A 24,928-nucleotide genomic window follows, 5' to 3' on the forward strand; every position below is an offset into this window, starting at 1 on the left:
AAAAAGTTTTGGAGAGGAGGAATTTGTCTCCGAAAATTCTTTTTAAGGCAAAAAATTTGGTCACTAAATTTGTTTTGTTGGAGACGAACAAGTTAGTCTCCAAAAATTCGATATTCAGGGGATATTTATATTGTCTCTAACTAAATTAATTAGAGACAATTTTTTTGGTTTTTGATAATAACTATTAAAGACAAATTAAATTGACACAAAATTTCACCTTTGAGACAATTTTTTTGGTCTTAAATAGTTATCATTAAAGACAAATTAAATTGACACAAAACTTCCTTTTTTGAGACAATTTTATTGGTCTTAAACAGTTATCATTAAGGACAAATTAAATTGACACAAAACTTTCGATTTTGAGACAATTTAATTGGTCTTAAATAGTAATCATTAAAGACAAATTAGTTTGTCCTTGAATTTACATTTTTGCGACCAAAAAATTGCCCGCCAAAAATTTCTTTTCGGTGGCCAATTTTTTGGTCATTAAAATATCTTTCGCAGACAATTTTATTTCGTTGGTGAAAGAGACTTTTATTGACAATAAATTTTTAGTTGTTAATTAAGTTTTCTCGTGACCGTTCATAATTTTGTCGCAAAATACTTTCCCAGACGGGGTATTTGAGACAACTTCGCGACAAAAAAAAATCCATCTCAGAAAATATTTTGAGACAAAAAAAGGTGATTTCCGGACAAACTTTTTTGCCACTAAACGTGTGTTTTGTTGTAGTGAATACTGAGCAACCGGGTATCTGGATCACCACTGAGTAAGCCCCAAAAAATGGTTCAAGTGTACTCGACAATGATGCATAACTGAGCACCCGGATGCACAAACGAGTATTCAAAAATATGGAAAACGAGGAATCCTACACAAAAAAGGAGAGATAAACAAATAATAATAATAAAATAATGGAGAGGCCCCCATGGGCCGGGCCCACCGGCCGGCCGGCCGTGCCCTAGACGTGGCCGGTCCCATGCCTCTCCCATTATTTTTCTTATTTTATCATTTTCATGAACTCATGAAAACTCCCTCATCCCAGCAACTTTCCTTGTTTGAGCAAAACTCACGGTTTCTCCATATTTTGATGAACTCATTGAAAATAATATAAAATTAGGAAAAGGTGTGCGGGACCGGGAACATAGCCGGACGGCAATGCCCAAGCCGTGGCCGGTCCCACACCTTGCAAACCCTAACTTTTCATAATTATCATTTCCCTCAACTCATGAAACTCCCTTATTTCAACAAAAGCTCATGGATTCTCCATAACTTCAAGGATTCATGAAGAATAATATTATAAAATAGGGAAAGGTGTGCGGGACCGGGCATCCTAGCCGGCCGGCCATGCCCAAGTCGTGGCCAGTCCCACACCTTGCAAACCCTAACTTTTCATAATTATTATTTTCCTCAATTCATGAAACTCCTGGGTTTGAGCAAATTTCATGATTTCTTCATATTTTCTCATATATTGCTCAAATCACGAAAACCAAAATCCAACATGGTCACACGGCTGGCTAGCCTCTCACGACAATTTTTAATATTAAAACACTTTTTCCCTCATGTAAAATAATAAAATATAAACCCTACACATAAAAAAAATTATGGAATTTTTTTTTTATAAATTTATAATTCTAATTCAAATTTTTTTTTTGGTTTCTGAAAGAAACATATTTAGATGGGGTTTTATTTATTAATTTTTACTGAGTCTTCACTTTTATATGTTAAACTATCAATTAACTGGTGTCCAACAAAACTCAAACAAAGCTCTTAGTCGGAAGCCAAGCAACAAGCTGGGCTCCAAAAATATACAGGGGGGGGGGGGATTGATACCATGACCTGCAACTCATACACTTTTATTTTAATATTTTCAAAATATTGATGAATTGAGCATACATGCTCATTCCAACAAAAATCAAGATTTTCAGCCAAGATGAAACTCTTCTGAAAATTCGCAATGTTGCTCGAACGCGCATGAGAAAATACTGAAAATCTCAGTATGGAGACATGGACACCATGGAAACACGTGCATTCCTTCATAACCGACTAGAGTCATTCATAGGGCTTGCAAAAATCCGGCCCCACATGTTTTCATAATTCTGACCTAATTTGCTCAATTGCTCATACTGGGCCCAAACTCTCTCCCAACCAACTGGAGGATTCTTCAGACGACAAAAAATTGGTCACGTGACCACTAAGAGCCGGTCCCATGGCCTCTTGGTCGGTCCCCCATCTCTCATACCTAGGTTTTATCACCTATTGTTGAACCCAACAATATTTCAGAAAATGATGAAACCGACATTTAATCATCATTCTTTCACCAACTCTCAAGAATCCTAGTGCGTGCTCACTTGAGCACTAGGCACCACATGGATGCTCATCATCCCATGTGGTTGGTCCCTCTATCATTCATGATTAATTTTCAACAATTTTCCAATTGATGAAGGATTGATCAAAAATTAGGGTTTCGAACAAACGTTCATGAAATCAGCATTCTGAGCAAGTTCAAACATTAAATTATGTTGATCCAGCAATCGACATCTAAATTAATTATATAATATTAGGTAATCTACCAATATTTTAATTAATATTTTATTGGGTCACGTCACCAGTAAGTAATTCGCCGAATCGAGCACTACTTGCTCAATTGCTTGAATATTGACCCAACTATCAATAATTCAGTAATTCATCAGTAATTTGTCGAATTGAGCAATACTTGCTCAGTTGAACGTCATATTATCAAAAATCATTAATTTGTATAATTGAGCAATACTTGCTCAGTTGCTCGTCAAATTCTCAATATTCAGTAATTTGCAGAATTGAGCAATACTTGCTCAGTCGCTCAAATACTACTGATCAATAATTCACTGAATCTACAATATTGACTTTATTTCAGAGAACTACATGTTCGACTCATGAATAGCTAAGCATTCATCACTAATGCTCGATTCAACAAAATCTAGATTCATTGTCTGAGCGGTCAACAACTGACTAATCAAAACACGTCTGCCTTACAGACTCCACGATTCGTGAGACATCAATCACGTCACAAATGGGGGATATCACTTAGGGTTTTGGTTTGGCGGTCTACGGAACGTGGATTCATCCACAACTAGAAGTGTGCGTAAGTTGTGCAAACGGTTGAAGGAGTTAGCAAAGTAGTGGGTGCACGATCAGTCAAGTCTCCACATGACATGGAACTTACTTTACCACGATCTCCAACTTTCCCACTCTTTCACTCAAGAAACCGTCACACTTACAGGGATCAATGTGTTCACTACTCTGACAGTATAAATAAGTCTCTGAATCCATTATTGAGGAACAAGAATTACATCAATAATCATTCATACATAATTTCTCGAGTAACTACTCTCAAGAATTCATCAATCTACCAGAAATTATTCGATCTCAACAGTTCACCAATTATTGCATAAACCCACAACACATCCACAATCCTTGATCATCATTGATCCACACAATTCTCAGCTTCCCTCCTACACATAAACCATGTCCCTGTTTGCGACCGAATTAACTCTGGAACGGCCATTGTTTTGGTTTAGGCCGGAGTCATACAAATTGATTTCCCGAATCTAAGCATCTCCTTTGCAGCGGTGCATCTGTGTGAGGATTAACATTTTTCCCGGCTGAGGAGTATCGATAGCACGCTCAACTCTTCACTTTCCCAAAAAACCGGCGGCTCTTTTTTCCCCATCCACAGATTGGGACCACAGTGGGAGATTAATCTCTCGGTTGCAATCTCACATTTTCACAAAATGGTTGATCTTAGGTCTAACTCAACTACTTAGAATTCCAGTCAGAATCTTTCGAATGTAAATGTTCCTCCTTCCAACACTCTATCCAATGGAAAAGCAGACGCGGAAATCCCGACATTGATCGAACTGGCACGAGCACAGGAGATTCATACAAGGAACATGGACCTGATAAAAGAGACGCTGAACAATATATTGAATTTCCTCGTCAGACTGACATCAGACTTGAGCGGCGCTCCTGCTCAAGAAACTCCGACACTGATGGCTAATCCCTCGACCGATGATCATCCTCGAACCAACAACTTCACCACATATGAAAAGCCGGTGGAACAAGAGGTCACACATTTGATCGGGAATCTATGTGAACTGTTGCATTTCTCCCGAGATCAGCGCACGGACACGTTTATTGCACTCAACAAAATATCATCTGACGCGCGAATAGTTCTATCATCTCCGGTGGTTGGACAAGTGTTCACGGTGTCTGAACTTTCGATCAACAATGTTGCCTGCACTGAGGAAGACCGAATGGTGGAGGAAGGCCATAACCGAGCCCTGTTCGTAACTGCTTTCATTAAGGAATCCGATTTCAGGAGAGTTCTCATCGACACAGGTGCTTCCACGAATCTTATCACTATGAAGACTCTCAAGGATGCCAAAGTTCCACAAAGCAAGATCGTTCATTATCCCATATTGATGACGGGTTTTGAAGGAAGACAAAGTCACACATACGGGTATGTCTATGTAGATCTGAAAGTGGGTCTGATTTGATCCACTGTCAAGTTTCATGTGATCGAGAAAGACCCTGACTATCACATGATACTCGGAAGACCATGGCTTCACGATAATAAGGTTGTTCCTTCAACGTACCACTAGTGTATGAAGGCTTTGTTCAACAACAAAATTGTCCGCATCCCAGCTTCGGTGTCTCCTTATGCTCCAGTTTATGATGCTGAGTTCCTGGAACCTCCAAAGGGCATCCCCAAACCTCCAAGCAAGATCTGCAGTACTCCACTCCCAAGTTGGAAGTCTATTGAGAAGGCTGACAAACCATCATCAACAGATGTTAAATCCGTCAAGTCGTCTACCACACCACTCAAGCGTCGTCAGGGTCAAGGTACGACTCATAAAAAGTCCAACTTTATTACTGATTATGATGAAGAAAGGAAAGGAAAGTCATTTATATCCGTCGTAAGGATTAGCAATTAACAGGGGAGGTCGATGAAAAGTCTCCCCGCCCTGAAGAATCATGCCAGAGTGAGCAATCACCCAATGAGGAAATTAGAGATGCACCACGACAGCTGCAAGATGGCACATATTCCACAACTGACGATCTTGAAACTATCAACATCGGAACAGACGAGAAACCAAGTCCAATTTGAATTAGTTCTGCTATATCACCTTAGGAACGAGAAGGATTGATAGGTCTGTTGAAAGAGTACCAAGATATCTTTGCCTGGACGTACCAAGAGATGCCCGGCCTGGATGATAAATTGGTCACTCATCATCTTCACATCACTCCCGGTTCCAAAACTTTCAAACAACCTCCCAGGCAATTCAGACACGAGGTTGAGAAACAAATCAAGGTGGAAATCCAAAAACTACTAACAACAGGATTCATAAAACCCATTTAATATCCAACGTGGATGGCGAACATTGTCCCAGTCAAGAAGAAAAATGGCCAGATCCGACGTTGTGTGGATTTCAGGAACCTGAACAAGTGTTGCCCGAAGGATGACTTTCCATTTCCAAACATTGATATGCTTGTCTATGCAACCAGCGGTCATGGCATGTTCTCGTTCATGGACAGTTACAGTGGATACAACCAAATCAAGATGTACGAGCATGACGCTAACAAGACTGCATTTCGGACTCCCATTGGAAATTTCCACTACACAATGATGCCTTTCGGCTTGAAGAACGCAAGATCTAATTATCAACGAGCCATGACCGCAATATTCCATGACATGATGCACAAGCAAGTAGAGGACTATGTTGATGATGTGGTGGTGAAATCGAAGACTCGGATATCCTATCTTGACATCCTAAGACAAGTCTTCGAAAGATGAAGGGAATACAAACTAAAGATGAATCCTCTAAAATGCGCTTTTGGTGTTTCTTCTGGAAAGTTTCTCGGATTCCTGGTTACTGCAGAAGGAATCAAGGTTGATCTAGACAAGAGAAAAGCTATTACTACCATGCCTCCTCCACGAACTGTGAAAGAGCTCCAGAGTTTCATGGGCAAAGTCAATTATATCCCGCGCTTCATTCCTGGAGTCGCTAAACTCATTGCTTCATTCACTCCTCTGTTGAAGAAAGGAGCAAATTTTGCATGGACAGCTGTTCAACAAGAAGTATTTCAGAAAATACAGCAAATATTACTATCACCCGATGTCATGAAATCTCCAGTGCAAGGACGAACGCTGATATTTTACACAGCCTCCAGTGATGTCGCCATTGGAGCATTTCTCTCTCAAGAGGATGAAGAAGGTATCGAACGTCCAATCTATTGCTTCAGTCGCACAATGAGGGATTCCCAACTCCGATACCCAAAGGCTGAAAAGGCGTGTCTAGCAGTGGTTCACACAATTCAGAGATTCAGACATTATCTACTATCAAACAGGGTCGTGCTGGTGACCAAAGTTGATCCCATAAAATTCTTACTGTCAAAACCTGCATTGAGCGGGAGACCAGCAAAATGGCTACTTCAAATGTCAGAATTTTACATAGCATATGTAAGCTCCAAAAGCAATCAAAGGACAAGAAGTCACAGACTTACTTGATGTTTTCCCTGGAGAAGACATCACAATATTGTATGAAGAAGTGCCCGGTGAGTTTCCAGAAATTTCAGTCATTCAGGAAGAAACATGGCTACTATATTTTGATGGATCTGCCACTCGGAGCAATGATACTGGTGGAGCACGCATTGTGTTAGTATCTCCATCCGGTGTCTTCTCGCATTCATTCAAGCTGGATTTTCACTGCACTAATAATTCAGCAGAATATGAAGCTTTTCTCCTAGGGTTATCTTTAGCCAAGAAAGCCGGAGAAAAGAACTTAGAAATCAGAGGAGACTCAAAGTTGCTGGTCAATCAAATGAATGGCGTATACTATCTCAAAGAAATAACACTTGCTCCGCTCAGGACCGAGGCGCAACGACTATTAACTCATTTTTCTGATGCAACAATTGTCCATACCGGCCGTACCAACAATAGACATGCTGATTGCCTAGAAACTTTAGCATCAAGACTGCAATTTGAAGGATCCGAGAAATCCATCACTGTACAAAGGCGCTCCGTATCATCTACCTGGATTGCTCAAGTTGAAGATGCTCAATCGAACGACTGGTGGGCGCCCATCAATCATGGATTAAGCAATTTTCTTACGGAGGGGAAAATTAGTTTCAAGGAGTTGAAAAACTTTTTCCTGCTGCACGGAGCGTTATATTATCACAATCTTGATGGATTCCTGTCACGATTCCTTGGAGATGAAGAGGCCAGTGAACAACTCAAACACATACATGAGGAAATATGCGGGCAAACCCTAGTGGTCACACTCTACAGAAGGCTTCAAAGGCTTGGTTACTATTGTCCTTCTATGGAAGCTTAGTCGAGGGTGCTGTAAGGATCCTTTCCCAATTGTCAGACACCGCCTCATCATTTGGAAATTCTAACAATCCATCACACTGGGGACTGGGGAGAACCTTACATAAAGTATCTTCGAGACAACGATCTTCCATCAAAGAAGAAGAGAACAATCAAACTCATTCAGAGAGCAAACGTTTTGTATACCTGGATGGGATTTTGTACCGCAAAAGCTTCAGTGGGAACCTCCTGAGATTCTTGGATGAACATGAAATTCCTACAATCTTGAAAGAGATGCACGAAGGTGAACACCAAGGAAAGAAGAAATTATTTCTCCAAATTCATGATAAATATTACTGGCCAACCATGGAAGATGATGCAGCCGCCTATATTCGGAGATGTCATCAATGCCAAGTTCACGGTAACCTCATTCACACTCCTTGTCTCCCATTAACTTCTGTGAGCAGTCCATGGCCCTTATACAGCTGGGGACTGGATATTATCGGGAAAATCAATCCAGCATCTTCGAAGCAACATGAATACATCATTACAACAACTGACTATTTCACCAAGTGGGTTGAAGCTATTCCTCTTCGAAGCACCACTGGAGTCACAATTGTAGCTTTCATCTAAGACTATATCATATGCAGATTCGGCATTCCTAAATACATTATCACAGATAATGGAACTCCCTTCGCCAACAAACATGTTGCAGAATTACTCGAGGAATATGGAATCAAACATATTTTCTCCACACCGTGCTATCCTCAAGGAAACTGACATGTGGAGAGTACCAACAAAACCTTGATCCGTATTCTCAGTCGAACAGTTCATGACAATCCATGAAAATGGCATGAGGAATTACCTATGGATTTATGGGCTTACCGTACTGCACCAAGGAGTTAGATTGGGACTTCACCGTATTCTCTTGTTTATGGCGCTGATGTTATCCTCCCAGCCGAGATCAAGGTTCCCTCTGAAAGAATCGCGACGGCCAGTGGAGTGCAATGGGATGAAGCCGAAGTATCTAACTCGAGGATTGCTGAGTTAGACATTCTTGAATCGAAATGGGCCAAGGTAGAAAAATATGTGGAAACCTACAAACAGAGAATTTCCAAGGCATACAATAAAATGGTAAGACCTCGAACATTTCAAGTAGGATATTTGGTTTTCAAAACAACAAAACATATCCAGCAAGACATGTCCGCACCCAAGTTCTCTCATAAATGGGAAGGGCCTTATATAGTTATCAAGGCAGTATCTAGCGGATATTACAAAATCTTAGCTATTAATGGAGGAGTCGAAGGAAACATCATCAATGGAAAGTGGCTCAAGGCGTATTATGCTTGAACGATACTCAAAGTATTAAAATTCTATATGTAATTTCCGTTTTCTCCAAAGAGTATGCAGTATGCTCATTCATTCAAAATTCCAAGTGTTTTGTGAATCTCGCAAGAATATTTCAATCATCTACTTTATTCGAAACAAAATCTCAGACCTACATAAAAAAAAAAGTTCTCTCTCAAACGCTCACTCAGAGCAAACCATCCAACAGAGGATAATCTCTATAGAAAACCCTGTCAAGATTTTTCCAGAAATTTTTGGTTTTCATTTTCAAGTCCTGAACCGCTTTCTCAACTCTTGTTGACTCCAAGGAAAGTGTCTTTTTCTCCTCCAATATGGCAGTGGTCGCATAAATCGCATCAGCAGCAGCCGTCGCCTTGTGAATTTTGATCATCTCGAGCCTATGACAAAGCCAGCTTATGTTGAACTGTAGGTTTCACAGTTTGAAATCATCTCGTCCCATTTGTGGATCTCATGATTCTTGACATCTCGAAGATGCATCCGATTCATCTCTTCAATGATCGGTAACAACCCTGCAACTGTAGTCAGGAGGATTGGTAGAAATCCCTTCCATACTTCGGTCGTAGCAATATTCCCGTACCTTATCCAAATTTTGGTGTACAGGGGTGCCTGACACTTGGGAATGACGAATCCACCAACCAATTCATTATTAGGGAAATTGTTGATCATGGGAGCTTCAAATGGGAGTCCATCAGTTGGGTATTCGTGAGCGCGAACTCTATCCCCATCCTCCATGGAATCAGTAGGATCTTCGTCGACATGGTTGCTGCTATCGTCGACCACGACCACGGATTTCCCATTCTTCCTCTTTCTAGCATCGACAACAACACGAACATCAACCTGCGATGAAATGATGAAGTATTTAATTGTCTTGACTATTGAACATGGTAAAAAACTTCAACCGAGAAGTTACGAAATTACTTACAGACGTCCTGTCATCAGCTGGAGCTAACCTGTACCGGGAAGGAGCCTTAACAGTTCGTTTGGGTCTCAAGCTACAGGAGGAATGTTGTTGTAGTAATATGATTCGTTCAATACTTGTGAAAGCGGATTTTTAGATTTTTTAATAAATAAAAATAGCGGACTATTAAAAAGATGTTGTGAAAATTATGGAGAGAATGCGACTAGGATTCCACCATTGGTTGATATTAGTGATTTAATAAAAAAATAATTATACAACTCAACATTCAAATTGATTCTAATAGTATTGCCTAGACATGTAGATTTCCAAAAGAATAGATGTTAATCCAAGCATAGAATATCAAAACCCTAAAGCAAGCATTTTCTATCAAGAGAAAATACACCTAACTAATCAAAATCATATAAACAATTTTTAGTTCAATGCAAAAATCATAATAAATTTGTTGTAACTAATTAATAAAAATATATCACTTTTACCGAAACAACGGCTTCCTCCAAAGCCCCAAGGATTGGGTTTATCTCTGCATATTGGAAACACACTCAGAATAATTTTTCATTGCTCAAAAGTGTTTACAAGTGATGAAATGGGAGAAAATAATGATTAAACTGGGTTTTCTCTAAACGATCCCCAAAGTCTCCATCCCTCACTGATACCCAAGACACTCTTATTTATACTGTGAAGCCAATCTTAGGTAGACAATCATCTCAATTACTCCAAAAGATCTTTGCAGTTAATGAAAGTATTTCACGGGAATATTTTCTCTCCATTTTCACACGTCTTTAGAGTTGTATGGTATATCCAAAACTTCTCATTTAATTGAGACAAATAATGAAGAGAATATCTTCAATTAATTTCGTGAATAATTCCTTCCCTGTTTTCGAAAATATCCAAAAGTATACGATTTCCTTCCATTCAAGACACGTACAAAATCTTATTATCATGGTAAGAAGATAATCATGTCTTAAAGACACAAATATCCCCATAATATCATGACCAGAATCTCACACAGTTGAGATTTCTTTTCCCGCCAAATATCTTTCCCGTGAAGAAGAAGATGGGTGCCCCCTATCCGGTCCTGGGGTGCGAATAGCAGATGCCATGGGGGGTGTCTCTGATCAGCTGCTTGGGTGCAAATATCCTTTGGGTACCCCTTATCATTTGGGCGTCCCTTATCCACAAGTGAGAGTCTGAATAACACGTTCCTTCTGGTGCTTTGGACGACTTTTCGAGCCGATTTTTCCAAGAATGTTTATTTCCAAAAATACCTAAAAACACATAAAATACCATAATAAGTACAAAAAATCGAGTACCAAAAATACATGAAATTAAGGAAAACGTAGACACAAAAATGTGTCTATCAAATACCCCCAAACTTATTATTTGCTAGTCCTCGAGCAAATCTAGAAAATAAAAATGACTACACTTAGCACGTGCAGCAAGTCGTTAAACCGCTAGGTGGCCCTAGTGGCGGAGTGTTGTCTCCGGAGGGTTTACCAGAGGTGTACCCACAAAAACTTTACTCCAGACCCTATCTATCTACGCAGAACCTTGGAAGGCACTAAAGAATCTCCTTGGTTGGCATACAATAATTGACTATAGGAGGAAGTACCCTGATGCGAAATTCCAATTGTTGTACACGAGTTTGCACTCAACATACTAAAATTCATATATAAGTGACAGAGCTCTACTCAGGTAGTTTCTGTACATCATAACCGGAGTCAACCAATCACATTAAGAAGATGGATAAAGAGATGGTTAAAAGTGAAAGATGTTTCCCATATCTGTCTGAAGGCCTCTGCCAAGGTGAAGCTATCCTAATGGACTGAGATACCGGTCTGACTAATATAAACACATCTGGCATATACAAGGGGACCAGTGGTCGATAAACCTAACTCTAGGTCAACACAACTGACATATACAAGGGCACCAGTGGTAGACTTTATTGAATTTATTCCGGTTGGTCTAATGGTCTGGTCTTTTTTTTTTTTTTTTTTTTATGTTGGTATCTCAATCACTCTATTCCACCCTAGCAAAGGTAACAACTTGAATCGTGTGCCCCACCAAATCACTTAAAAAATAAAACAGAAGGATTAGGATTCAACGAGATATGGCGAAACTACCATGTTTTTTTTTAATTCTAACACCTGAGCTCTGTGCTTTTATGAATAGACTCTTTATATGCTTCCATCTAATCAGATTGGTTCCTCAACTCCTACAACCAAGATGTTCCCATCCACTTAGATTGGTTAGTGCCAACCTTAATAAGCATAAATTTCTAGGCTCTAGAGTTTATTTGTTGCACCTAAGAGCTAACAAAAAGTTTCTTCCCCACCCCCAAACTTAAATCTAACATTGTCCTCAATGTTCTAAAGATGAAATTAAAAGCATGAACAATAAGAAACTGTTACCACTTGATGGATGGGAAAAGAAATAAGGAAGGATATTACCGTAATCATGAGTACCTCCCAGGAAATGCTAAATTTAAAGTCTTTAGCTAGACATCAAATACCTAAAAAAGGATTGTCACCTTCATATATAAATAGTCGAAACAATTGTGGGTCCATAAGACCAAATAGAGCTGACACCAGTATGAGACTACTGCGCTGATTCAGAAAAATAAAAAGAAGGAGCACGTCCTCAACTAAGGTTTCTGTAAAGACAACTGGGTTTATCTGCGGCACGTAATTGAACTTCATATGTGTGTCTCGATAAATAGATTCATCCGAAAAACGGGTGTCTAATACCTGGGTTACCTCCTGGACAGTATCAGGAGGATCGGGTTGCGGAGTCTGAAAAGACTCAAGTAATATTTCAGATGTACAAGGCTCGAGTCCCAAGTTAGGGACTCTAATTAGGGATACGATAAAATCACAAGAACCATCACTACCCCAGAACTTAGGATTCACAGACAAACCTCTAACTATTTCTTGAATTTCCGGATCTTCAGAGTCCTTAAAATACTCAAGAGATTCTTCTAGTTCTCTACCCCCAAACTTAGGGTCACCATTATTCTCAGAAAAACCTAAAACTATTGCCTGAATTTCTGGGTCCATAGAATCTTTAAAATAGTCAAGAGCTTCTATGAAAGATTGATCGCATATATGATCTAAGAGAATGGTTTCCTCAAAATCATCTAAAGAATCTACCAGTAAAGTGTCAAGACAATTATCTTGAACCAAATCCTGAACTAAAGTGCTAATCATATTCACTTCTTCTAAATCATCGTTATCAGAAGGTTGTCTAGTAACATTAAAGACATTTAGTTCAGTGGTCATATTACCAAAGGATATGTTCATAAGCCCAGTCCTACAGTTGATGACAGCGTTAGCTGTGGCTGAAAATGGGCGACCTAAAATCATTTGTATTTGACGACTTGGGTCCTGAACAGGCTGGGTGTCTAGAACAACGAAATCCACAAGATAAATAAACTTATCAACCTCAATCAGAACATCCTCTATGACACCACGAGGGACTTTGACAGACCTATCAGCTAATTGTAGTGTCATTTTAGTCGGTTTCAACTTACCAAGACATAGCTGGGTGTATACATGATATAGGAGTAAGTTAACACTAGCTCCTAAGTCAACTAAATCTTTATCGACCATGTGATTACCAATCGCACAACATATGATGGGGCATCCAGGATCCTTATACTAAGGGGGTGTTTGGTTCAGAAGAATAAAACTTACCTGACTAGCTAAAAAATATTTCTTATGGACATTAAGCTTACGCTTTCGTGTACAAAGATCTTTAAGGAACTTGGCATAAGCAGGCATCTGCCTAATTGCTTCTAATAGAGGAATGTTGATGTTCACCTTCTTAAATGTTTCCATTATCTCGTTGAATGTCGACTCCTTCTTTGTTGGGGCTAACAAATGTGGATATGGGGCTCTAGGCACAAAGGTAGACCTATCAGAAATTTATTGGGAATCCTTAGAGACTGTTTCAGTTTCCTCGTCTACGGGCTCCTCTTGGGAAGTAGAAGGTGGAACTACAGTATTTCCACTAGGCATGGCTACCTTATTGTCTACCGTTTTACCACTCCTAAGGGTTGTTATCGAGTTCACATGGTTTGATGATTTCTCACCAGCTAAAGATATTTGATGGACTCCCCTAGGGTTGGGTTGTGGTTGACTAGGAAACTTTCCTTTTTCTATCAATGTCTCATTTATCTGACTAACCTGGGTTTTCAACTCTGAAATAGCCTGAGAGTTAGCCTGACTTATTCTCTTATTTTCTTCTAAACCTTGAGCAACAGATTGCTGAAACTGCACAGTGTTACGAGTTAACAAAGCAAGAGACTCTTCTAAACTCATAATCTTCTTATCCGAAGGGTTCTGAAACTGTGCCGGAGCTGAAGGATTCTTAGTATAGCCAAAACCTGGGGGAACCTGAGCATTACTAGACTGACCTTGATTCTGGCCCTTGGACCAAGAAAGGTTTGGATGGTTTCTCCAGCCAGGGTTATAGGTTTCTGAATATGGGTCAAACTTCTGTTGGTTATCAAACCTAGTGTTGTTATAAAGAGCATTGGTTTTCTCTTCAACATCATGGACTTCCCAAAAAGGTTCATTTCTTCCACTACTACCACTAGAGTGACCTAATTCTAAGGCTTCTAAGATTTTGGCTACAGCTGCTATTTTGGCATCTGACTCATAAGACCCTTCTACCCTATTAACATTTCCTCTACTTAGAAGAATTGTTTTCTGGGGTTCCCTACTATTTTCCCATTGTTGGGTCTTATCGGAGATTTCATTCAAAAATGTCATCGCTTCACCAAAATTTTTATTCTCAAACCCACCTGTGCATGATGACTCAACCATGGTTGTTGTTGAATAATCTAAACCCTCGTAGAGGATCTGAACTAACCTAACCTTCTCCAAACCATGATGAGGACATTGAGATATCAAGTCATTGAACCTTTCTAAGTACCTATATAAAGATTCTCCCTCTCTTTAGGCAAAAGTACATATTTGTGTCCTAATAGACGATGTTTTATGCCTTGGGAACAACTTATGTATAAAGGAAGAAGTAAGTTGGTCATAGGTTTCAATTGACTCAGAGTCCAAACTATACAGCCAAGATTTGGCTTTATCTTTTAAGGAAAAGGGGAATAACCTAAGTTTCAACGCATCATCACTTAGGTTTTTAATTTTCAGAGTACTACAAACTTCCTCAAATTCCCTAACATGAAAACAGGGGTTCTCATTCTCCTTACCTAAAAACATTGGGAGCATCTGTAAAGTCCCAGGTTTCTGTTCATAATTTGCCTCAGTTTCAGCTAACTTGATACAAGACGGACGAGAGGTCCTAGTTGGGTTTATCAAAGCTTTCAAAGTTGCCATTTCTGGCACTACCAAAGGACTAGGAGTACTAGGGGTACTTTCCTCACAAAGAGACAGATTCTCAAAACTGAAGTTTCCAAAAACGGGGATCTCAAAAGAAGAGTCTTCGATCTCCCCGTCTTCACAAGAAGAACTACTAGGTTTTTCACTAATCAAACGACCTAGAGTGTTTCTTTTCCAATCCCGTTTAAATACTTCGGGCATACACTAGAAAAACAAAATCAAAAAGAAAATCCTGAAAAAGGAAGGGATGTTCTATGCAAACACAAACAAGGCTGACTCCACCACAACAAACCTACTGATTTCTAGCAAACAAAAAACATGATGGCTCCACTTAAATTGTTTCTAGACCAGCTTCTAATCCTTCGAACGGGAATTCGTTACAATTTAAGCAAACCCCTCTAGAATCAATCTGAGTTAAAGTAAGTTGAATAGAGGCGAGGGAAGCTCGGTGGAGCTTTGATACCTAAGGAATCACCGGTATTACAAGGCGGAGCAGTCACGCATTCAATTTACAGAAACCGTTAAGAACTTCGAAGTATGCTTTAAAGAGTAACCAATATTTTTTGAATGACTTTCCTGTTAAGCTCGTTACCCTATCGGTCTCGTTCTAGTCAAAATTTTAGGATTAGGTTCGCGTTTGGTGTCGTTTTCCTAAGGCGGGCAAGAAGAGAACGGTGATGAAATCCGAACCCTTATCTTGTATGGCCAGTCCTTTCCCTTTACTAGGAAATTAAAGCAGCCGTTTTCAAGTCCTCAACATATATGCATACGAAAGAAGACAGTAACTCGCTGACAGGTGATTCGCGAGTGTTTCGACAAACTTACCTCCCGTACCAGACGGGGGATGAACCTTTGTAGTCGACTCGGGCCACGACTCCTATGTCATGTACGAACCCGAGGGGTCGAGGTGATATTGTAATCACCGTCCTTCTCTGCAAACAATTTATATTTAAACTACCCTTCCGTAGGGTTTAAAAAAATAATGTCCCAAAATTTAAAGTCCAAAGTCCAAAAATAATATAAAGTGCAAAAGAAAAAGAAAGTCTAAAAAAAAAAATCTACAAAAATAAAAATGTCTCTCTTTTTTTTTAAAATAAAAAAATCTTCTCCTTTCGCTCCTTTCGCTTTGCCTTTCACTCGAAGTCTTTAAGTATTCACCAAAAGCTTTGGCAAAATCTTTTTTCGCTCCGAATTCCGAATTCTATAAGAAAAAGACAAAAACCCAAAAACGTAAAGAAGAACAAATAAAATAAAAACCTAAAAAAAAAAAGTCTGAAAACTCTAGCCTAAACACAAGTCCGCGTCGGCGACGCCAAAAATTTGATGTGTTTTCAAAGTTGTTGTAGTAATATGATTCGTTCAAGACTTGTGAAAGCGGATTTTTAGATTTTTTAATAAATAAAAATAGCGAACTAAATTATAAAGATGTTGTGAAAATTATGGAGAGAATGGGACTAGGATTCCACCATTGGTTGATATTAGTGATTTAATAAAACAATAATTATGCAACTCAACATTAAAATTGATTCTAATAGTATTTCCTAGACATGTAGATTTCCAAAAGAATAGATGTTAATCCAAGCATGGAATATCAAAACCCTAAAGCAAGCATATTCTATCAAGAGAAAATACACCTAACTAATCAAAATCATATAAACAATTTTTAGTTCAATGCAAAAATCATAATAGAGTTGTTGTAATTAATTAATAAAAATATATTACTTTTACCGAAACAACGGCTTCCTTCATAGCCCCAAGGATTGGGTTTTGCTCTGCATATTGGAAACACACTCAGAATAATTTTTAATTGCTCAAAAGTGTTTACAAGTGATGAAATGAGAGAAAATAATGATTAAACCGGGTTTGCTCTAAACGATCCCCAAACTCTCCATTCCTCACTGATACCCAAGACACTCTTATTTATACTGTGAAGCCAATCTTAGGTCGACAATCATCTCAATTACTCCAAAAGATCTTTGCAGTTAATGAAAGTATTTCACGGGAATATTTCCTCTCCATTTTCACACGTCTTCTGAGTTGTATGGTATATCCAAATCTTCTCATTTAATTGAGCCAAATAATGAAGAGAATATCTTCAATTAATTCCGTGAATAATTCCTTCCCTGTTTTTGAAAATATCCAAAAGTATATGATTTCCTTCCATTCAAGACACGTACAAAATCTTACTATCATGGTAAGAAGATAATCATGTCTTAAAGACACAAATATCCCCATAATATCATGACCAGAATCTCACACAGTTGAGATTTCTTTTCCCGCCAAATATCTTTCCCGTGAAGAAGAAGATGGGTGCCCCCTATCCGGTCCTGGGGTGCGAATAGCAGATGCTATGGGGGGTGTCTCTGATCAATTGCTTGGGTGCAAATATCCTTTGAGTACCCCTTATCATTTGGGATCCCCTTATCCAAAAGTGAGAGTCTTAATAACACGTTTCTTCTGGTGCTTTAGACGACTTTTCGAGCCGATTTTTCCAAGAATGTTTATTTCCAAAGATACCTAAAAACACATAAAATACCATAATAAGTACAAAAAATCGAGTACCAACAATACATGAAATTAAGGACAACGTAGACACAAAAATGTGTCTATCACTCACCGAGACGGATACTTCCACAACATGTTCAGCACGAGATTCACTTCTAGAGGAAACACTGCTTCTGGACATGGTGACGAGAGGTAAGATTGTGATCAAAATTTCTTTTGATGATACACGAAGGCAGCAGATGGTCGACTGTTTAAATGAAACCCTAAGTCCAACGTGGATGCTTATCCTCTAACGGATAAACAAGTCTGTTGCGGTTTCTAATGAAACCCTAAATCTCGAATCAGATGCGTGACAGATGGGAGAAGAGTAACAATGTTGGGGATTGACAGTTCGGGCGTAGTCAACATTACAACTACGGATTGATCGTCTGGTAGTCCACGTGTTTTCTATACAGCTCATGTGGTTGCACTTTGTGGGTAATTATTGTCTATGTGGACATTGGTCCATCTACTGGAGATGTGAGGAAGATTCAGAAATGAGATAATACAAGGAATTACGGTTCAAAAAATAATAATATCTAAAAAAACATCTCTACATCCAACCTGCTCAAATAACCAGAGAACATCTACTCCAACGGAAAATAAATAATTTCAGAGAGGTCTTTGAGTCAAATTAATTGTCAGATTCGTCAGAGTCATCGGAATTATCGGATTCATCATCATCGTCCTTTGCAAAATCCTCTTCGAGTTCTTCATCAGAATCATTATCAGGGTTATTGACGAAGTCTGGATGAATATCAAGTTCATAGTCCTCCCAGTAATCTTCTTCTTCACGCTCAGCCTCAAGGTCGTCTTGAACCAACCTCTCAATCTCTCTAGTGCGCAGGTCTGGCTTGATTTTGCGCTCCGCTGGAACCCACACGGGTTCGTCTTCCGAAGCATCCGAGTCTGAAGCTACACCCTCAGCACGAGATTGAAGATTCTCCTCAGCTGCTGATATCCGGCGCTGGATTCGATCCCTTCTTTTTTGACGATCATCTAACATGTCGTCCTCAACTTTTCTTTTCAAGAGTTCCTCCTGAGTTATTCTACGGTTGATAGGGGGCACGTCGTATTTAATTTCCGCGGAGTGGTCCCTCTTGGCGTGAGATTCTGTTGTAGAAGTTTTCATCTCTGGAACCTTAAAATCCTCTTCTGAAGAACTGGAGGAATACTCATAATCATAGTCGCTGCTTCTACTAGAAGTCACCATTGTCTGGAACCAGAAGCACAAGCATGGGATTACAGATATGCTAATACTGAATTCATGTCTAAAATGGTAATCCTAAACTCTTACCTATTTACGATTTCACGAACTTAGTGATAACAATGTAAAACCCCAAAACTTGCTCGTTCTTTCATACCTGCAAAGCCGAGCATAACACGTATCATTCGAGAGTCAACACTGACTTTTCACGAAACCATGAACAGTTCACATAAATTTTCATGTGAACGTCCCATGATTTTATATCACAAAACATACATCATAAAATCATGAAGCACAATTGTTTATCTCTAACAATTACTAAAAAATTACTATTTGATTTTATTTTATCAAAAAATAAAACTCACGTGCGCATAAAAAAAAAAACTTTTACGTGGGTTAATTTTGCTCGATCGAGCATTCACCTATGAAACGAGGGTCATTGCTATTTTTGTAAAAGCCTACATATCCCAAACAAAATTTTGAAAGGTCATAAACAATTTTTTATCATGAACTCCAGGTATTTGCAAAATTCCTTTAACCCTAAGGATTATTACTTATTACTTTTACGAACAACCCTATGTTTCTAAAAGTATTTGCAAAACTCATGCTTCAAAAAACAAACTTGGGTTTTCATGAAACCTAATAAACAAAACTTTTACTACTGCAACTAGACCATGTCTATTCAAAAGTTTATGAATATCTTTCATGTTAGGGATTTTTGCTCGTTCCTTCAACTAACGAACAAACGGGCATATATACGTTTTCTAAAACTTCTTCGTAAATCCTGCGCATGCATGTATTTTTGTTTTATGAACAACTCATGAAATCATAAAGCACACAACAACAAAAAAATAATCGTACGGACTTACCTGCCGGCGTCGTCCGACTGCCGAACGGTGGACGGACGGGCGGCTGTGCTAGATCCGGCGAGTTCTCCTGCTGCTGATTCTCGTGAGGTGATGAAGAGAAGAGTGGTTGGTCAATAAAAAAACACAAAAATAATTTCAAGGCTTCTTCCCTTTTATATTAATTTTATTTCCAAAACCTAATAAAACACGGGCTTCCTTTTTGGGCTCGGGCCCATAAATCCTAAGTCGACCAAAACAGGGCCTTTGACCGACCCAATCAGCAATGCTCTATCTCTCTGTGCCCATGGAATCACACCCTATCATACCATCAGGGTTCCTCACCCGAACATTTGCTCGTACATGACACCATTGGAGTAAATTGAGGATTCTGAAACTACCTTTGTAGACTGAGTTTAACCACTGATCTCTTGTCGACTGAAAATCACCATTTAATGATTACTGCGGAACATGATTGTCCCTCACTAAGCATGGGACTTAATGCAGATTGCGTATTTTCAATAAAGGACAAAACCGTAAAATCATGATACATGTTTCTGACACGGCTTTCAGGCATGTAACAATTCATATTTTACGAAGACATGATGAATATGCATTTCGGAAGGCCTCCACTAGCTGAGCGTTCGATACCTCGAATTTCATCATGCCCTCTATGTAGAATAACATAATTGGGCGGTTCTCCGTAAGATTGAGAGCAATAACGCCTTCAGGACGTCGGTGACACTCATTGTTCCCTGACTACATGAGAGAGACCACCCTCTACATAGAAGAACGATTGGGAGGTTCTCCGTAAGATTGAGAGCAATAACGCCTTCAAGACGTCGGTGACACTCACTGTTCCCTGACTATGTAGAGAGATCGTGTATAGACCAGAAGGTTCTCCGTAATATTGAGAGCAATAACGTCTTCAGGACTTTGGTAACACTTGTTGTTTCACTGACTATATGCAAGAGATTAAATTTTATCGTGACATTCACCAATGAATTCCTAGAAGATAATCTATCTTATCTTGTTACTCCTATTTCATGATCGAAATGGTAATAGATAAATGTATTACTCCGATTTCATGATCGAATCCACGGCTGGTCTCATGAAATGGTAATAGATATTACTCCAATCTCATGGTCGAACCCACGACTGGTCTCATGAAATGGTAATATCACCACTTATTTTATTACTCCGATTTCATGGTCGAATCCATGATCCCATGGAATGGTAATACCTATTTTATTATTCTGAATCCATGATCGAATCCGCTGCTGATCCTATGAATTGATAATAAAAAACTACTCATCTTTATTACGCAGTTTCATGAATTATTCACCACTGAATTTCATAAATTAGTAATAAATACTCAGCAACCGGGCATCTGGACCACCACTGAGTAAGCCCCAAAAAATGGTGCAAGTGTACTCGACAATGATGCATGACTGAGCACCCGCATGCACAAACGAGTATTCAAAAATATGGAAAACGAGGAATCCTACACAAAACAGGAGAGATAAACAAATAATAATAATAAAATAATGGAGAGGCGCCCATAGGCCGGGCCCTAGCCGTGGCCGGTCCCGTGCCTCTCCCATTATTTTTTTTTATTTTATCATTTTCATGTACTTATGAAAACTCCCTCATCCCAACAACTTTCTTTGTTTGAGCAAAACTCACGGTTTCTCCATATTTTGATGAACTCATGGAAAATAATATGAAATTAGGGAAAGGTGTGCGAGACCAGGCAACATAGACGGCCGGCCATGCCCAAGCCGTGGCCGGTCCCACACCTTGTAAACCCTAACTTTTCATAATTATTATTTCCCTCAACTCATGAAACTCCCTTGTTTCAACAAAAACTCATGGATTTTCCATAATTTCAAGGATTCATGAAAAATAATATTATAAAATAGAGAAAAATGTGCGGGACCGGCCTAGCTGGTCAGTCATGCCCAAGCCTTGGCCGGTCCCACACCTTACAAAACCTAACTTTTCATAATTACCAATTCATAAAACTCCTAGGTTTGAGAAAAATTCACGATTTCTTCATATTTTCTCATATATTGCTCAAATCACGAAAACTAAAAGCCAACGTGGTCAAACGACTGGCTAACCTTTCACGGTAATTTTTAATATTAAAACACTTTTACTTTATTATTTTCAAAATATTGATGAATTGAGCATACATGCTCATTCCAACAAAAATCAAGAGTTTCAGCCAAGATGAAACTCTTCTGAAAATTCACAATGTTGCTCGAACGCGCATCAGAAAATACTGAAACTCTCAGTTTGGAGACACGGACACCACGGAAACACGTGCATGCCTTCATGACCGACCAGAGTCATTAATAGGGATTGCACAAATCCAGTCCCACATGTTTTCATAATTCTGACCTAATTTGCTCAATTGCTCATAATGGGCCCAAACTCTCTCCAACCAACTGGAGGATTCTTCAAACGGCCAACAATTGGTCACGTGACCACCAAGAGCCGGTCCCATGGCCTCTTGGTCAGTCCCCCATCTCTCATACCTAGGTTTTATCACCTAATGCTGAACTCAACTATATTTCAGAAAATGATGAAACCGGCATTTAATCATCATTCTTTCACCAACTCTCAAGAATCCTAGTGCGTGCTCACTTGAGCACTAGGCACCACATGGACACTCATCATCCCATGTGGTTGGTCCCTCTATCATTCATGATCAATTTTCAGCAATTTGCCAGTTGATGAAGGATTGATCAAAAATTAGGGTTTCGAACAAACGCTCATGAAATCAACATTCTGAGCAAGTTCAAACATTAAATGATGTTGATCCAGCAATCATCATCTAAATTAATTATATAATATTCGGTAATCTACTAATATTTTAAATAATATTTTATTGGGTCACGTCACCAGTAAGTAATTCGCCGAATCGAGTAATACTTGCTCAATTGATTGAATATTGACCCAACTATCAATAATTCAGTAATTCATCAGTAATTTGTCGAATTGAGAAATACTTGCTCAGTTGCACATCATATTATCAAAAATCATTAATTTATCGAATTGAGCAATACTTGCTCAGTTTCTCGTCAAATTCTCAATATTTAGTAATTTTCAGAATTGAGCAATACTTGCTCAGTCGCTCAAATACTATTGATCAATAATTCAATATTGGCATCATTTCAGAGAACCACATGTTCGACTCATGAATCGATGAGCATTCATCACTCATGTTCGATTCAACAAAATCTAGACTCATTGTCTGAACGGTCAACAACTGACTAATTAAAACACGTCTGCCTTGCAGACTCCACGATTCGTGAGACATCAATCACGTCACAAATGGGGGATATCACTTAGGGTTTTGGTCTGGCGGTCTACGACACGTGGATTCATCCACAACGAGAAGTGTGAGTAAGTTGTGAAAACGGTTGAAGGAGTTAGCAAAGTAGTGGGTACACGATCAGTCAAGTCTCCACACGACATGGAACTTACTTTACCACGATCTCCCACTTTCCCACTCTTTCACTCAAGAAACCGTCACACTTACAGGGATCAATGTGTTGACTACTTTGACAGTATAAATAAGTCTTTGAATCCATGATTGAGGAACAAGAATTACATCAGTAATCATCCACACAGAATTTCTTGAGTAACTACTCTCAAGAATTCATCAATCTACCAGAACTTATTCGAACTCAACATCTCACCAATTATTGCATAAACCCACAACACATCCACAATCCTTGATCATCATTGATCCACACAATTCTCATCTTCCCTCATACAGATCAACATATCTACCTCTTTGCGACCGAATTAACTCTGGGACGGCCATTGTTTTGGTTTAGGCCGGAGTCATACAGATTGATTTCCCGAATTTGAGCACCCACTTTGCAGCGGTGCATCTGTGTGAGGATTAACATTTTTCCCGGCTGATGAGTCTCGACAGCACGCTCAATTCTTCACTTTCCCAAAAAACCGACGGCTCATTTTTCCCCATCCACACCTTCGCAGAACAAGGGTAAGTTTGAACGATGTTGAATCTAAGTTAGCTGCATCATGCTCCAAGAGCATGCTTGCAACATCAATGAACGTGCATTTTCCTAGCTTTAAGGCCCGGATCGTAGCTTCATCATGGCGCATCGAGGAAGTTACGTCCTGCAGGGCAACGCGCCAAAGGTGTAATTTTCCATTCCGTCACAGATATGGTCCTTGGTGTGGAATGGATGCGCGAACTGGGTCATATGGTTTTTGACTTCAAGAAGCTGTTGATCAAATTCCAAGACCAAGTCAGAGAGATTGAATTGGTAGGGCATCATGATACGCATGCTCCTCAAGAAAGGCAAGCAAGGTTTTATTGGGCAATTTTTTTTTGTCTGCTGCCACACAACCAGAGGAAATTGAAGCACCAATTGATGCAGTATTGGATCAATTTCCTACCATTTTTGAGACTCAAACATCCCTTCCTTCGGAAATAGCTCATGACCACCACATCAACCTTACTCCCAATATACGTCCTTACAGGGTACCATATGTCCAAAAAGGGGTGATTGAGATGTATAAGAAATGTTGAAGGCAGGGGTCATTCAACCAAATTACAACACTTTTTCGTCCCCAGTCATTTTGGTCAAGAAGAAAGATGACGATTGGAGATTCTGTGTCGACTACCGCAAGTTAAATGCCATCATTGTTAAAGATAAATATCTTATTCCAGTTATTGATGAACTGCTTGTTGAATTATCTGGTTCTACGATTTTCTCAAACTAGATCTACGTGCTCGTTACCACCAGATTAGGGTTCACATTGATGATATTGCAAAAACTTCCTTTCGTATACATAACGGGCACTTTGAGTTTCGAGTAACTCCCCTTGGGCTTACTAATGCCCCAACCACATTTCAATCACTCACGAATGATATTTTTGGACCCTCAAAGGTCTTAGTGAAGTCCTTATATGGATTCACATTGTGAACATCTCCATCTAGCCCTCTCTATTCTACACCCACCAAGTGTCCTTTTGGCCAACCCCAGATAGAATATTTAGGTCATATAATTAGCAAGCATGGTGCCGCAGCTGACCCTGCTGATGTTATTTTCAATGATGTTGTAGTAATAAGTACATTGACATTTGTGAAAGCAAAAGATTTTAGACTTATAAAACTTAAAAATAGAAAGCTTGTTGCAAAATTAATTTCAAGATTTAAAAATAACCAAGACACTGATTCCACTATTACACATGAATGAATTATGGTAAATAACCCAAAACTCTAATTATCTTTTAAGTCCCTTATTTTCTTAACTCACAAATAATCAGGAAAATTCTCAAATATCAATTGTATTCCCTAAGCATTG

General features: G+C 39.1%; 1 protein-coding gene across 1 annotated transcript; it reads right to left on the bottom strand.

Moving 5' to 3' along the window:
* Positions 1-18,159: 18,159 nt before the first annotated feature.
* Positions 18,160-18,738, bottom strand: LOC113290380 (coiled-coil domain-containing protein 1-like). The gene has a single exon (XM_026539987.1). It carries the CDS (start codon positions 18,736-18,738, stop codon positions 18,160-18,162), a length of 579 nt encoding a protein of 192 aa, XP_026395772.1.
* Positions 18,739-24,928: the final 6,190 nt, after the last annotated feature.

The sequence above is a fragment of the Papaver somniferum genome, chromosome 6, assembly GCF_003573695.1.
Source record: "Papaver somniferum cultivar HN1 chromosome 6, ASM357369v1, whole genome shotgun sequence".
NCBI classification, from domain to species: Eukaryota; Viridiplantae; Streptophyta; class Magnoliopsida; order Ranunculales; family Papaveraceae; genus Papaver; species Papaver somniferum.